Source organism: Bombus vosnesenskii, unplaced genomic scaffold (genome assembly GCF_011952255.1).
Source record: "Bombus vosnesenskii isolate JDL3184/JDL3185 unplaced genomic scaffold, Bvos_JDL3184-5_v1.1 scf7180000014492, whole genome shotgun sequence".
NCBI classification, from domain to species: Eukaryota; Metazoa; Arthropoda; class Insecta; order Hymenoptera; family Apidae; genus Bombus; species Bombus vosnesenskii.
The window spans coordinates 41,759-57,737 of NW_022883483.1; the positions used below are offsets into that span (position 1 = coordinate 41,759).

The 15,979-nt window shown below is 37.0% G+C and overlaps 1 protein-coding gene and 1 long non-coding RNA gene across 5 annotated transcripts; one reads left to right on the plus strand and one right to left on the minus strand.

Annotated features, from left to right (window-relative positions):
- The first annotated feature begins 929 nt into the window (after window positions 1-929).
- LOC117239924 lies at window positions 930-5,163 on the plus strand. Of its 4 annotated transcripts, XR_004494577.1 has the most exons (5): window positions 1,170-1,186; window positions 1,415-1,430; window positions 1,508-1,561; window positions 4,112-4,226; window positions 4,530-5,163. It is a non-coding gene; the product is annotated as an uncharacterized LOC117239924 (long non-coding RNA). The 4 variants fall into 4 exon arrangements; XR_004494576.1 differs by having other exon boundaries at window positions 930-1,186; window positions 1,415-1,561; XR_004494578.1 differs by lacking the exon at window positions 1,170-1,186 and having other exon boundaries at window positions 1,304-1,561; window positions 4,530-4,671; window positions 4,756-5,163.
- Window positions 5,164-5,539: 376 nt separating this feature from the next.
- On the minus strand, window positions 5,540-6,228 carry LOC117239925. The gene has a single exon (XM_033505760.1). It carries the CDS (start codon window positions 6,226-6,228, stop codon window positions 5,641-5,643), a length of 588 nt encoding a protein of 195 aa, XP_033361651.1. The 3' UTR covers window positions 5,540-5,640.
- Window positions 6,229-15,979: the final 9,751 nt, after the last annotated feature.

Here is a 15,979-nt window from a genome sequence, read left to right on the forward strand (position 1 = left end):
CCGGCTGGCAACGGAGACGATCAACACATCAAGCATGGAAAGAAGACTAAAAAGGAAACACCCAACAGATCTCATAAAGGATGTAACCTAACAAACACGAAGACCTCGCTGGGGGTAGCCACCCACATGATAATCAAACAGCCAAAAAATTCTACCAAATGTCCAAATTGGACAAATTGTGAATGTAAACAACTAAATAAAAAAAATCTTAGATAGGGATACCCGATACGAAATATCAAGGTCTAATATCGACAGTCAATAAGGAATAACGAATAAAATTTTATCAGCTATTAGATTTTCATACCTTATTCATTTTTCTTCCTTTAGGAAAGATATTTATTCTTCCGTTTTTATTCAAAATTATTATTTGCAATTGATTTTAGAGAAAAACTTTCCATTAGTCTATTTGCAATAAAAAGATCTTTCTCTTATGAATCTTATGAATCGATTTGCAACTGACAACTAAATTGTAATAAAAGAACATAATGAACGATAAATCCAAATTCGTAATCTAGAATATTGTATAACTGTTACGTGTTTTGAATGTAGGTACACACACATGTAATATATTTTGCATATGCACACATTTATATATTTTATTTTACATACATTTACATATTTTAACATACTATTTGCACATAAAATTTCGCATTATAATAATCGTTATTTATAGTAATTGATATTGAAGCAGTTATTAAATATTTATTTATTTAATCCTAAAATTGAAGTACAATTATGAAAATGTTAACAAAAGAATTACGTTTAGATTTCATAAGCATATCGCAAAGTGACCGATTTAACCAGCGATCGTACAGAGGTCCCACATGTAGTCCCGAAGTATAACCAATCAGCAAACAACGCTACCTCATCGTCGACATTATATCAGGCTAGCGCATCATCATAGAGTTCAGTACTGTTTAATCTGTTGAGATAAATGTCATGTTGGTATGATCACTAGTTCCTACATGCGAAGTTGGTACGACTTCTAACGACGCCCTTTTGTTTTGGCTTCTGCCACGTGTTAATTATCTGAGAGTATCCGGTGTGTTCATATGGCTGTACATGGTGGTGAAATACAGAATATAAAAACTGAATCTGTGTGAATCAATTAAATATCGAACTCCAAAACCTATTTAATAACAGGGGTAGTGCAGTAACCGAAATGGAAATTATTCTACATGCAAAAGTAAGTCGTAATAACAAATACAGTTCTCTTCTTTTATATTTTTTGTATTTTCATTGCATTTTTGATTTTCATATACATAACCGTCTTGAATTTAAAGAATTTAATTTCTCAAGGATTTTTCATACAAATTTCAATAATAACTACTATTTTTGATGTCTTATTTCAACCTTTGTCCTTGTTTGGGCTACTGTATCGCTTATTTCTTTTTAATGTTTGCATTGTTCACAGGCTGTACTAATTTCGTGTGAGTAATTTAGAAATATATGAGGTCTTGCAAATCAAATAATTTGATGTAGGAAATTCTTAATTTTCATAAAATAGTTCTGAACTGCTATGACTGCGTGGAAACGAAGAAGTTCGGAAATAAAATATAGAGTAAGTAAACCTCTTCGTAATCGTATGATCTTCTTGTAAACTAATCATGTTTCTTCTAATATAAGTTGTCTTTTGTACTGTTATTTCACTTATCTGATTGGCCACAATTTTTTTTAAGAATAAATTTTTATAATCTTCTTCTTTGTTAAAGTTACTTTTTCTTTTTTAATTTGTCTTTTATTACAGTCTGTCAATAAGAAAAATTCTATTTATTTAATATTATTTATGTTTATTTCTATATAAAATTATTTGTGGCATATTTATACTTAGGTTAAAAGTCTTTAAATTTGTTGGTTACTGCAAAACAAACATAACAAAGTATTTAAGTTGTTCTTAGATTAATATAATTTGTGAATTTGTCTGAATTGCTATTCTTCTGTGATAAAATGATCTCAGCTTAATGCTGCTTTTGCTTTTTAATAAAATTTGTCAGTCCTTGTAACTATTTTTCTTTGTCAGAAAAAAAATCACCATCCTATTGTTGTTTTTTAATGAATTTTGTTGTAAATATTATCCAATATATTTTTCTTACACATATTATACATTTTGTTTTCATCTGTTTTGTATTTTATGTTATTTTCTGCATTCACTGATCGTTCCTGTCTCCCAGCTATTCTAACTTTGATTATCCTTTTAGTTATTAATAGCAGTTTCATATGCAAGAAACTTTAATTATCTTTTCTATATTTTTAGCATATTTATATACTTCACTATAAGTAGATTATTCTATTCTTTCTTTCTTTTATCCACAAAGTATTTCTGTTATTTCTTCTATTATTGTTCAGTTTAAATTTATTATTATTTCTGTATCATCGGCTTTATGACTCTATTTGAGTGTGTATTACTTTTTGCAATGTTTTCCTGTCTAATTATGTGTTCTCTCATGTTTGCCAGTTTTAACATATAGTTTATGTCTCATTTTATTATTTAGTGTTCCAAGACTATTCTTCTTGCTTTTAATCTCATAATCTGGCATTACGTGGTATTTCAGTATGTATAATATCCTTTTTAGGAAAGGTGTTTGTGTTTTATCTATTCTTGTTGAATAGTGGAAAACCCATATTCCTATGCCATATAGCTATAGACTGTGTATGGTTGACTTTGTCCTTATGTCAGATTACCACTAAAGCAGTAATTTCTCTCCACACAATGAATGTTTTCACTATAATATTAGTTGGGTTATATATATTTTTCTTCTCATACAAAATACCAAAAATTGCCTTTGCCAAATCAATTTATATATTGATTATTACTTGTGAAACAATGGATTGCTAAACTCAAAACGGTTATTTTTCATTCTCATATTCATCTTCATATTCATGAAATAACATTAGAAGATACAAGCAATGACCAGAAAACAGTGATTCCCTAAAACAAAGTTCAATCTATTTATGTTCAATATCATTTTGGGTTCTTCTACTTTATCTCTTATTTACAACCTTTTTATAATAATAGTTTTCCCCCTCTTTTCTTCTTTTTATTTTGTCTGATTTTTTTAGTACCTCACTTCTTTTTGTTAGTTTGCTTCTTTTTTCTGCCCATTTTGCTTTGTTCATCTGTTCATTTTCCTTTCCTTCCTCCTATCTTTTTTTATATTCTGGCATCTCTCTATTATAATATAAAATCTCTCTTAACTAATCATACATTTTTCTTACCTTGATTTAAGGTCATTCCTTCATTTCCTTTATTGTATAACATTATTTTCTTTGCTTGTACTTGTTGTTTGTTTTTTGTCTTCTACCGCTATTTTACACTTTGTAATTTATTTTAGTGACTTTTCTCTTGTGTTTCTTTCTTATTATTATGGTTACCGTTGCTCTCTTGAGCTTCTTTTATTTTGCTATAGTTTCCTAATGTCTGTCTTACTTTTTCTTGATTTTTTACTAAATTCACTGTCAGAATTTGTATTTTCTTGTTTTCCTTTTATTACACTCTATATTGTTCCCTTAATATCAATGGCATGAATTTTGCAATTTGGACAATTGTGGAAATACACAACTAAACATGAAAAGCAATTAAATAACTCCAGAAATCAATGTATCTGAAATTTTCTTTCAAACCTTACTTTTCATACCATATTCAAGTGTAATTGTGAAATAAATTTTAATTTTTATATCCTTATTTTGCATTACACATCATATATATATAATTCTTTGTATCATAATAATATAAGGAAATGACATTTTGATAAATAAACTAAGGAAAATGATTATTATTTTTGATATTTATATATGTATATATATCATTTTGCCATAAAATTCAATACACACCTCAATTTAAACAAAAAAAGAAAAGGAAGTAGAATTTGTTACAAAAGCTGAAAATGTTCACATTTATGCTCCAGGCATGAAACCCATGATATTTTCTCTTCACTTTTTAATTATATTTCCCGTTATTTCGATTTTTCTAAATGCCCTTTCACGCATTTTTGCACATACTATCTTTCCCTTGTTGCTATTTCTGTTATAATGTTAAATTATCTGTTAAAATATTAAATTGCATGCTAAAATTGAAAAAATTGAAAAAATTCTGTTAAAATTCATTTTTTAGGAAATTTGAAGAGTTCTCATTGCCAGAAATTTAAGGTAAATGGATTTTGTGATATTCAGGCAAACTGACTCCCGAGTAAGATAAAACTTCATAAATTCTTTCCTATGGTGCTTTGGTAAGTTCGTTTCTTTATTCGCTTTTAATTATGGAATGCATTATACCATTTAAAGAAGGTGATAAACTCCATGTATGCGTTATCTTTTCTATGCGTTATTTAAAATTACAAATGAAAAGAATACGTTTCATTTTTGTTTTGTTATATACACATTTGTATCAATGGGATCATAATTCTTGGGATCATAAGATACCAATATTCTGTCTTGAGTGAACCCAAAAAGAAAACAGTTTACCTCACAACGTTTATGAGGTTGAAACTCTGAAGGTACGTCTCTTTTATCTTTTCTTGTGTTTCTTACAGCTGAGACCTTTGGATTTTAACTCGTAAACAAGTTCGCTTAATGTGCAATTTATAAATATTTACATAGAACTGTCCGGTCAATAAGGTTGTTTTCTTCCTGAAAGTACAAATTGGCACGGTCGAATTACAATTAAATTCTTTGGTAAGTTCTAATGAACACTTGTGTAAATTTTTACGAAAATTAGCATGTATCTGTTACTTGGATTTCCTTGTAAGATATTTCTAGGCGAGGCATCTGAAATTCGTACACACTTTGCCGGATACCTCGCGTGCTAACGTCGAAAAACTTGCACACGCGAGGTTTTTGAATAATTTTTATCGAATTCATTTTCTTTGAAGATTCTTCACCGGTACAACATTTTGGACCGACATTTATATTTGATAAAATATTACCAACGCAATGGTTTCTGGAACACGTTTATAATTGTCTTCTACTCGTACACCTGTATGTTTGGTGCTTAGAAGGAGGAATTTTATATTAGGTTTACTTTTATACACAGTAAGCGTGTAGTTTTCTAATTTATATAAATATGAGGAAAACAATGTCATCTTGTCCTCTTTTCCCTCGAGCATCGAGTTTCATTTTTCCCCATATAAGGGAAACCATTCAAAATATATTTTGTTTGGACGTCAACTGCTAACGAAAACTTAATGCCCAATTTATGAGGCTTATTCGGCATATATTGCGTAAACCTTTTTTTTTCCTCGAGGAGAGGAAAATGCTATTACGCATACCCAGTAACTGAATATGTTGGACTCGGCAGATGGAATCGCTATACCCACTAGAAACTCCTCTATCCGGTCCTCTTATGGTACAGGATCCAACGCCGGAACCGCCTTTCGACATTACTTCAGCGTTGGTCTTAGTGTGTACCCCTCAATAGTTCAATCTTCTCAATTCAGTCTACTAGCTCGTCTTTTCCTCCTTCCCACAATCCTCTCTTCTACTCGTCTTTCTTGCATGATTTTCCTGGAAAACGCTTGGAACCTAGTCCAGTTATTCTCTTTCCTGATTAATGTCTCTATCAAATTTTCCACCGTAAGTGGCATGCCAACGTAGCTTTCAAATTCAGTCCTCTTGTAAATCCACCTAGGGCACTGGAACAACGCCCTATGCTCCCCGGACATATAGAATTCCTAGAAAACTACGTAACTCAGCAACTGTGATTATCCAGTCTTTTCTCAAAATACGATACACCTCGGTCTCAATGCAATCTTTTGTGTGTTCCATTATGTGTCTGTCAATTATCAATTGGAAAGCACTAGTTACACAACCCAACATAATATTTCTCTTAGAATAGCCAGTAGACCCTGCGATATCCTTGAATATCATACGAACGGGCGTCCTACCCCTGGATCCGCCTGCTTTCAGTTTTATCCACTGTGTCCCGTCAATTGCAATTTCAATTTCACCCGTTACATTTCGGGATGTGCTTGGAATGCACGTCCTCTCATCCTCGGAGTCAGAACTAGGAAGAATACGCATCCTTTTCTTGTTATGACACACTTTCAAGAAGTTTTCTTCTTCACTATCCAAAGATTCTTCTATCTCTCCATTTTCCATGTATTCAGAACTTTCACTGGCAGCTTCGCTTTGGCCTAATTCATACTGATCTTCTTTGGAGGTGTCCTCAGAACGATCTTCATTGATGTTGACAATTATGTTCAATATTTTATTATATCTCTTGGATCTACTCATAATTGCTAGAAAAGGAGGATTGATCAAAAAAAGAAAATGCTGTGATCACATTCAATTATCCTATTGTAAATACTTATAGTAAGCGGAGAAAATAATGGGAAATGTTTGAAACCTTTGCACAGTCTTTGAAAATCGGTTTGTTTATAAAATCAGCTAGCCCGTCAAGGTTTTAGAGATATGTATACTACATATAGATTTAAAAAATTAGAAAGCCTAGGAAAAATAATTGTGTGTATAAATTCTTTAGATGAAATGATTAATTTACGATGCAAAGTGGTTAAAATTAATGCTTTGTTAATGTTTTTGGGACATATCATTTCGGAGTTTGAAATTCGTCAAATAGACGGGTTGTAAACCTACTGTTAATGAACTTAGCCATATTTGTATTAAATATAGCGCATAGACCAGGGACAAAAAGAGTGCCAATCATAATCCATAGCAAAGCCAAAACATCACCATAGATAAGCAATCAACCCACAATTACAACCCATAATTACACAACTCACCGACATTGCATTTAACCACAAGTACCAACCCTGGAACCACCTTTAGGCATTACTTCAGGATTGGTCTTTTTTCCGTGTGTACTCCTTCTCTAATCAAGATGCTTTTATCTAGATCTCCTTCTCCTTTCAAAGTTCTTCTCCTGGACTTGTCTAACTTCCATGATCTTCTTACATAGTCCTTGGAATCTTACCCAATTCTCCTCCCTGCTGCTCACCACCTCAATTATATTATCGGTTGTCAGTGGCATGCCCAAGTAATTTTCTAATACTGTTCTATCATTGTTCCAGTGGAACAACGCATGTTCCGCATCATCTTCTTCAGCATTATAATTCCAGCATCTTGAGTGGACCTCCTTATTAATCGTCTTACGATATACGTTAAATATTCCATGTTCACTCAAGATCTGCATGGTAAAGTATTCAATATTCCTTCTGTACTTCTTTTAAAAATACAAGCGTCATTTATAAGTCTTCTTGTCCAATTATCCTCCCTATAATAACTCCATTTTTCTCTCCACTTTTTCTCCATACGTTCTTCCACTGTCCTAATCCTTTCTATAAAAATTGAGGCGGCTCCTGACCTAGAGCGGGTGTTATATCGCTCCTGTTGTTCTACCCTTCTCATCTCATAGTTTTCCGTCCGCAGTTCTGTTTTAAAATATATCGACATTGTGCCCGTAAGCACACACTGTGCTAACACGTGTTGCTTGCTATCTCCCGGTTCCAGCAGGTTCTGTTGTTGTCGTTTTTAAGGATCAAACTACGTTATGTTTTTGTTGAGGTTATTCGATGTGTAAACAGAGAAAACTCATGGATAAATTGTAAGGTAGAAAATATATTTAAATAGAAGTGTAATTATAGGTAAGAATACAATTTGAGCTGGTCCAGATCCGCACGCTAGCTGTGTTACCCAATAACTGAAAACCCCGAAGCCAACGTCGCCTGTCTACTGTTTATGGTCTGACTTCGTCGCAGTCGTTTGTCTACGCGCTGTTGAAAACTAAAAAGACCAGATGTAGAGTTTTCTTATAAGTGGTGACCACTTCAACAGTTTTGTTTCTTCCGCCGTGACAGTTTGCTATCCTGAATGCTTGTTGTTTTCTTGATAGTTTCTTATTTTTATTTTGTTCACCCGGAGTTTGTAAATAAAGCTTCGCGGGACCTTGTTTACTTCTGTGATCACGAACCTTTATGTAGTAATACAGGCCATGCCAAGTCGTAAATACGAACAAAGTAGTCGCGTACGACGGAACACATTCAGTCAATGCTCGGTCTCTTCAATACGATATTTGACAGAAATTCAAATTTGATTTTCTTGCAAACGAGGCTTCGGATGAACAAATCTTATCTCTTTCAGCGGCTTGTATTGCAATTTTTTTTTGATACCCTGTGTGATATTGAAGTTACCTGTAACATCACATATCAGCATATTGGATAGTCTTTTTCTGTAAGTTCCGACACAATGTGTGCAACTTTTAAAAATATTTGCTTCATAGAAACGTTGATCGAAGGGAATAATAGTCTCATTTTCTCGGCTATTTTACACAAGCTCTGTGTTATAGATGTTACACGTAACATGTTAGGATAAAAAAATTTTAAACTTCTTCCAGTTTCCAACATATACGAAATCGAATTAGTTACGAACAATAGTTTGCAGCAAGTGCACATTAAAAATAACACATTTTTTTTTTAGGAATTCATAAATCGTGCAAAAGTCGTATGTTGAATTTGAATTTCTGTATGATTTTGTTTCCTTTGCAATTCTTTATAAACAAATGAATGAGGCGTCGAAGACTGCTCTTTCACATAATGTTTAACCATCACGTTTACTTATGTAACATCCGACTTTATCCAACGATTATTTCATCAATTCAAATCCAAGTATATCTTCCTCTAGCGTTGACTTGCTAAGAATATTTTTATTTGCATATTTTTTCCAAAAAATTTACCATTATCACGGTATTTAAGTACCTATGGACCATATGCAGTTACCGTTACTTCGCATAAATCAGTCATAACCTCCATCAGTATGTAGAGGTAGTCGGATAGAGTTTCAACCCCCTCGGCCACTCTCCAGTCGTAGATCCTCCGATACATCTCGGAGGTAGCCCACGTGACGTCGACCGCGGAGGATCCTCTCCACGCCACGCAAGTGCTTGCCGAGCCCCTGTTTGCCAGTAGGATCCTGAGACCCGCAGCCCAATCGATCAGGATCCTTCTCCGAGTGTCCGTTCTGGTGTTTTCCCACTACGAGGAGTGGGCGTTAAAATCCCCAAGGACGAGTACCTGGCGAGGAAGGCATCTTCCGACGCCAACCCCGTCCAGGAAGTCTCCGAACGCGACCAAGCCGCTGTTAGGGGAAACGTAAACGCCCACCACCGCTATTCCAGCCTACTCGACCGCGACATAGCCGCTGCCACGATCGAGCAGGATGCCGGGGGCACTCATCGCTGGCGTCCACGTTATAGCTGTCGATCCATCTAGGTCCCCGACCCAGTTGGGGCCGTCGAGGACACGGTGCGGTTCGGCCACCACTGCAAGGGCGACCTCGCTCTCCCGGATGGTCTGGAAGAGCAGGTCTTGCGCCCGTCTCGATCTTCCCAGATTACATTGGAGGAGGCGCTTGAATTTATTCGGTCAAACTCCATGGCCTCCTCCCGGCCATCTACCGCTGCTGCTTTGGCGGTGCTTCCTTGCTTCCTTCCCCAGCTGACTCGCGGATGAGTCCCCTCCTCTTGACTTTTGAGGGAGCGCATGCCGCCCTTGCTTGGGGTTGCTGCTGGCCTCCTTTCACCGGTGGTGCCACAGTCGACCCTTTCCTCGCCGTCTCCTCTCCAGCGGCGGCTGTCTTCCTCTGCTTCTTCTTCTCCCTCTGCTTCTTGAATTCTACCACCCTCCACTCACCACCCTCTTTCTCCCTCGGGGAGCGACAATGTTTGGGTGTCGTCGGCCCCAAAATCACTCCTCGATAGCCCTTATTATGGAGGGTCCGATCACTTCGAATCTCCTCTCTAGGGCATCGAGGCGCGCACTCTCGCTCTTACCCTCCCGCGGAGGACGGCCAGATTCGGAAGCCGAGCCGCTCCACCGCGAGCACTCGTGAGCACAAGCAGCCCTTCGAGACAGTTCTTTGCGAAGAGCTGCGTTTTCCTCCTCCAATGCGGACAGCCTTGTTGCTTCCATGAGCCTCGTGGCGCCGATGTTGCTGCTGTGCGCTGGTCCCGTCCTCCTCGGTGATTCGTTCTTCTATGCGGCGGTGATATAACTCGCCGCGTCCCTCAGGGCTTTTATATGCGCCCCTTGAGGTCGGATGATGTCGTCGCAACCCGCATAATCTCGGAGACGTGCCTTGTTAGCCCGGCGCTGACATCCGCGGCCGAGCCCGTCCTTATTTGGATGGTCAATTCTTCGGAAACGTCCGGAATGTACTCATAATTCTCCTCTTCTTTCCCCTGGACGCCGTCGAAGCCAGCGATTAGCGCAACGCGAACGAGGCGACTGTCGTGTAAAATTAAGGTAAAAATAAGGAACTTGTTAATTTCCGAAAAGGAGATTAAGTTCTTTTTATTTTTTTACTCAATTTATACAATTTTTTCGGTTCGCGATGATACACTTTCGATACTTGGATTAGTTAAGAATTTTTTTATTAGACTGACTGGATGATTTTGAAGGGAGCATTTATATTCTTCCATTCGTTGGAGTGGGAGAAGGTTTTGTTTATACTTAGTGTAAAATTCGGAGAACGGCTGGAGTGATCGAATGCCACTCAGGCGGCTGAGAACGGGTGCTGACCGGACGGTCACACGCGATAAGGCGTTCGGAATTTCGGTTTGTTATATACAGTTGCTCGAATTTCGTCTGTGACATTCCCCCCTTCTTAGATTGAACTTGATCCCTCAAGTTTTCTTCAGAAGATTTTTGTGGAATCGGACTTGACGTGGCTTGAAAATTACAGCTGGTTCCTCCTCTTCATCTGAGTGGTATGTGTTGGTTGGAATATAGATGTTGGGTGTTGAGCCCAGGGTGAGTGGTACTGGTGGGGCTGTCGCATTGTGGCTGTTGATTACAGTTTCATTTCGGCAGCAAAATAAATTGATACATAATTTGTTCGGTATACATTTCCTGATGCATTTGAATACCCCTATTTTGTTTAATCCATATATACCTAGTATGCCTAATGCTATGTACCCTAATATCTGGAACGTGGTTAGTCCCCAATACTGTATATTTTTAATTCTGTGTTCGAAATTAAGAGTTTCTATCTCGTCGCCTATTTTATCGATCGTTGTTTTATAGCCTTGTAAATTATCTATTATTTTCGGTGCTCGCTCGAGTTTATCTAATAGATGAGTGAAACTATCGTTTGTTTTGAGCGCTAGGGTTTTTGTTTTGATTTCGTATATGACTTCGCTTTTTGTTTCGCCTATACGCATGTGTTCGTCTTTGTACAATATATCGCAAGAAGTGTTAGCTCTTATGATGGAAGGCTTGTCAAGTTTTTGTAAGGTATGTTTCGTTTGGCAAATTGTGTCTATTTCTATCGGATTTGCTGGTATCGCAATGTAACAGTTGCTAGTTTTGAGCGGTATAAAGCTAATGTCTTCAATCTTAAGTACAGTTATTTGACAATGTTCAATGTGTGGTTTGAAATTTATTATTTCGCTGCGACAATCGGTTCTTGAATTTCTGTCATGGATAGGTAGTGTTTGTTTGCATATAGTGGTTCCGGCTCGATTCTTACAAAGTTTGTTGATATACTCGATATCAGCGTTTATAAATGAAAGACCTGAAGTTAAATATATCTGATGTTCGACTACTGGAGCCAAAAATACTCCATTTCTTTTACTCGGGATAGGATATACTTGTAATATGTTCCATTCTGTGTTAGAGACTAAAGGTACTATGATCTTGAAAAATATTTTGTCATCTATTGTGAAGATTTTAAGATCACTGATGTCGAGTATGAATTGAAAATGTTCGGTTTTGGCAGAAATCGCGGTGTTGTACATCTGGCTACCTATTGTCTTGGCGTAATTTTCTATGAATTCATTGGGGTCAAGTATTTGTGGACTAATTATTCCTTGTTTGCCTAATATCATGACGTTAAATATTTCATCTAATTGGAAGTGTAAAGTTTGCATCGCGGTGTCGACTTTCATGATCATCTTAAGCATAGATCTATCGATATTTGCCTGCTGTTGTAATTTTAATATATCACTATATGATCTCTCTAAGTGGTTTAGGTTTTCTGAGTTTACAATTTTTCTAATAAGTGATGTTTGATTAGCTATTATGGTCTTGATTTTATTATTATCATCGAATAGTTTGTCCATATTTTTGTTTATGAGCGTAAGATCATCATCGTCGAGAGTCCCGAACAGACTTTTCGATACGGAACCTATGATGTTAAGCAAACCTCGTGTGCTCCGGGTATGTGTTAACGCTTTCAAGTGTTTTGCGAGTTGTTTTAGGTTATTGATGCGATTTTGTAATCCGCCTAACTCTTCGACGTATTGTTTGCTGATTGCACGTGAGTCTATTGTTAATTTATATGATTCTATTGCGCTTATCTGTTCGTATATGTCGCTAGTGTCTAATCCTACTATTACATTGGCAGTGTCGCTGTATAAATATCCTTTTCCTATGTTTTCTACGAATACAGAGTTTCCTTCTAATGGTGTAATATTTATTTGCGCGGATACTATTCCGGCAAAGAGGAGCGTCGACCTGGAAAGTAAGGTTTTAAACGATTACCGTGTATCTTTTTGTCTTGAATCAGATAGTATGGAGTACATACTTTATCAATCGTGTACGGTCCTAACCATTCCACATCAAGTTTATGCCTTTTATGATCGTTATGTATTAAAACGGAGTCTCCTTCTTTGAAAACTGATTGAGGTTTTATAATTTTACGTTTTTGATCGCGCTGATATCGCTGTTTACTTTTGATCAATGTTTCGCGAGCGTGTCGGAGTCTAGAGTCCCATTCCTTTTTGCGGAACGTGACTTCGTCTGCGTATGTGCGTTGGGGATTCTTGGATATTGTAGAGGGAAGATTGGCTTGGTGTTCGAATGTGAGTTCGAATGGCGTGTAACCAGTAGAGTCGTGTATCATTGTGTTATATGCAAGGCATATAAAGTTAAGTTGATCGTCCCATTCTTCATCCGAATTTCGCTGTATCGATTTTAACATGTCTGTTATTACTGCGTGTATCCGTTCTAACGATCCGTTACTTTGTGGGTGGAAGGATGTCGTTTCGATATGTTTGATTTTGAACGCGTCTTCGTACTGTTGCATTAAACTAGATATAAAATTCTGTCCGCGGTCAGTTAATATCTTTTTTGGAGCGGAAAAGATGTAAATGTAATGATTCAAGAGTGCGTTCCAAATTGTTTCCGTTTGCTGAGTTTTTAGTGGTACGAGTATTAAGTATTTTGTCAATTCGTCATGTATGGATAGAATGTACTGATTGCCTTTTTTCGTCTTTTTCAGTGGGCCTAATAAGTCCATAGCAATTTTATCGTTTGGTTCGAGGGGTGTGTCGGTGATACAAGGTTCTTCGCGCGGTCTGATACGTGTAGTTTTAGATGTTTGGCAGGTGTCGCATGATTCTATATGTTGTTGTATACGTTTCATCAAATCTGGTACTCTGTGCCGTTCACGAATGCGGTCGTATGTCTTTTGTATACCGGGGTGTCCTACTAAATCGTGATTTTCTTTCAATAATTCGTCTATTTCTTCGTCGCTATATGTTTGAATTGGTTCCCATGCAAAATTTAATTCTTTTACGGTGTCGTTCAGGAATAGTAAAATTTGTTTGATCGCGTTCTTTTCGGTCTCTGTGAAACTGTCGTCGCCTATACCTATCTTTTCGTTTATATGAATAATTTCGTTTAATTTAGTTAACCATTCGATTCTGTCGTAATTTCCTAGCTCTGCTTTGGATAATTGATAGAAAGATTTACGGTTCGGAGTCATTTTGAGAATTTTGGGTAACGCGTCGGTAGATTTTTCCCAATCGTGATATTTTTTATCGAGTTCTATGTTCAAATTTTCGCGTCGTCTGGTCAGAACATGTATTCTAGATAGTGCGTCGGCTGCAGTATTATCTTTTCCTTTCGTGTATTCTATGTCGTATTCGTATTCTTCTAGTTTTAATCGCCATCTCATCAAGCGTGATGAGGGGTCTTTGCAATTCTGTAACCATTTTAGTGCTTGGTGATCGGTTCGGATGAGGAATTTCCGTCCTAACAGATATTGTCGGAGGCGTTTCACGGCCCATACTATTGCTAAAAGTTCTTTTTCTGTAGTGGAATAGTTTCGTTCCGGTGGGTTTAGAGTTCGCGAGATATAACAACATGGATGTCCGTCCTGTGATAAGATTGCACCTATACCTTCGTTACTGGCGTCAGTCGTTAATGTGAATGGTTTCGCAAAGTCTGGGAATTTTAGTACGGGTGATGAACAGAGTTTGTTTTTTAATGTCTGGAATGCTTCCTGGGTTTTATCTGTCCAATGAAATGGTGTCTCCTTTTTTGTAAGTTCGGTCAATGGTTTCGCGATCTTAGAAAAGTTTCTGATGAACTTACGGTAATAACCTGCTAGTCCTAAGAACGATTTGATGTCTGTGGGATTACGTGGCTGTTTGAAATTGCTAACGGCTTCTAATTTTTTGGGATTTGGCTTTACACCTTCGGCGGTTACTATATGTCCAAGATATTCTAATTCTGGTTTGAGAAATTCGCATTTGTCCGGCTGTATTTTGAGTCCGAGTTCGCGTAGGCGTTGCAATACTATCGCGAGGTTGCTATTGTGCTCTTCAATCGACTGTCCGAATATTATAATGTCGTCTAAATATACGAAGCAATGTTTATTTATGAGTCCTCTTAGCGCGGTATCCATCATGCGTTGAAATGTTGCAGGTGCATTCTTTAAACCGAATGGCATCCTATTGTAATGATAGTGTCCTTGTGGTGTGGAGAATGCTGTGTACTTTTTAGAGTTTATGTCCATTGGGATTTGGTGGAATCCGGAGGATAAATCGAGGGCTGAGAAGAATTTTGCGTTGCCTAGTTGGGATAGTATGTCGTCTATGTCAGGTAATGGATATGCGTCCTGGTCAGTTAGTTCGTTTATTTTTCTGAAGTCTATTACAATTCGCCATTTCTGTTTCCCTGAGGCGTCTGCCTTTTTTGGTACTACCCAGACTGGTGAATTGTAAGGAGAATCAGATGGTTCTATAATGTTCTTTTGTAGCATTTCGTCCATTTGTCGTTTGATTTCTTCTTTATGGCATTCAGGCGGTCGCTAAGATTTTGTGTTAATGATTTTATTTTCTTTTAACGTTATTGTGTGTTTAGCAATGTTAGTGCATGGTAATAAGTCGGTCTCTAGATTGAATACGTCGAAGTAGAACAGCAATATCTTTTCGATTGGTTCACGGAGGGTTGTCTCTATATGCGAAAGTCTAACTAAATCTTTAAACGTGGAGACTTGATCGTACGTATTTGAATTTTCGATAAAATTAGTCATTTTGGCTGGGCACTCACCACCATTGATAAAGCATATCGTTGTTGGTTTTCCTTCCAGGTAGACTGTTTTTGACACTGCTTGTTTTGGAGGTACGTCGTTTTCCTGTTGCAATAAAAGTATATTATTGTCAAGTTTTAATTGTTGTTTCGAGAGTTCAAATTTGAATTTAGATAGGGCTGGCAAACCGAGTATGCCGTCTTCTATAATTGGAAAGTTGTCTTCTACCACAAAAAATTCTAGAGTTTTGCCAAATAGTTTTATCAAAGCGTGTTCGTTGGTTTTAAATTCAGAGTGTCCCATCGAGAATTTCCGTTCTTTTGTTATTCTTGGTCGTAATACGCATCTTCGCTTGAGTATATTAATTCCTGCTGCGCTGTCAATGAGGAATTTATGTCGCTGTCCGTCGGATCGTAAAAGTACTGTGGGTAGTCTTCCCGTTGTGGCGTTAATTCGTAGGTCTGGTCTGTTGGTTTCTCTATTTCTTCCTTGTGTGTCTCGAGATTGTGGACTGCTGGTGGTCTCGGAAATTGGCTGGGTGTTCGAAAATTTTTACATTGACTGGAGACATGTCCGATCTGGTTGCATTTGAAGCATTTTAATTGTGTCCTTTGGGCAAGTGGTATTTGTTCGGTTTGTCGGAAGCTTCTTGGCATTGGATTGGGTGTTGGAGTTGGTTTTTTAGTGATCGGATTAGGATTATTGGTTGTTAGTC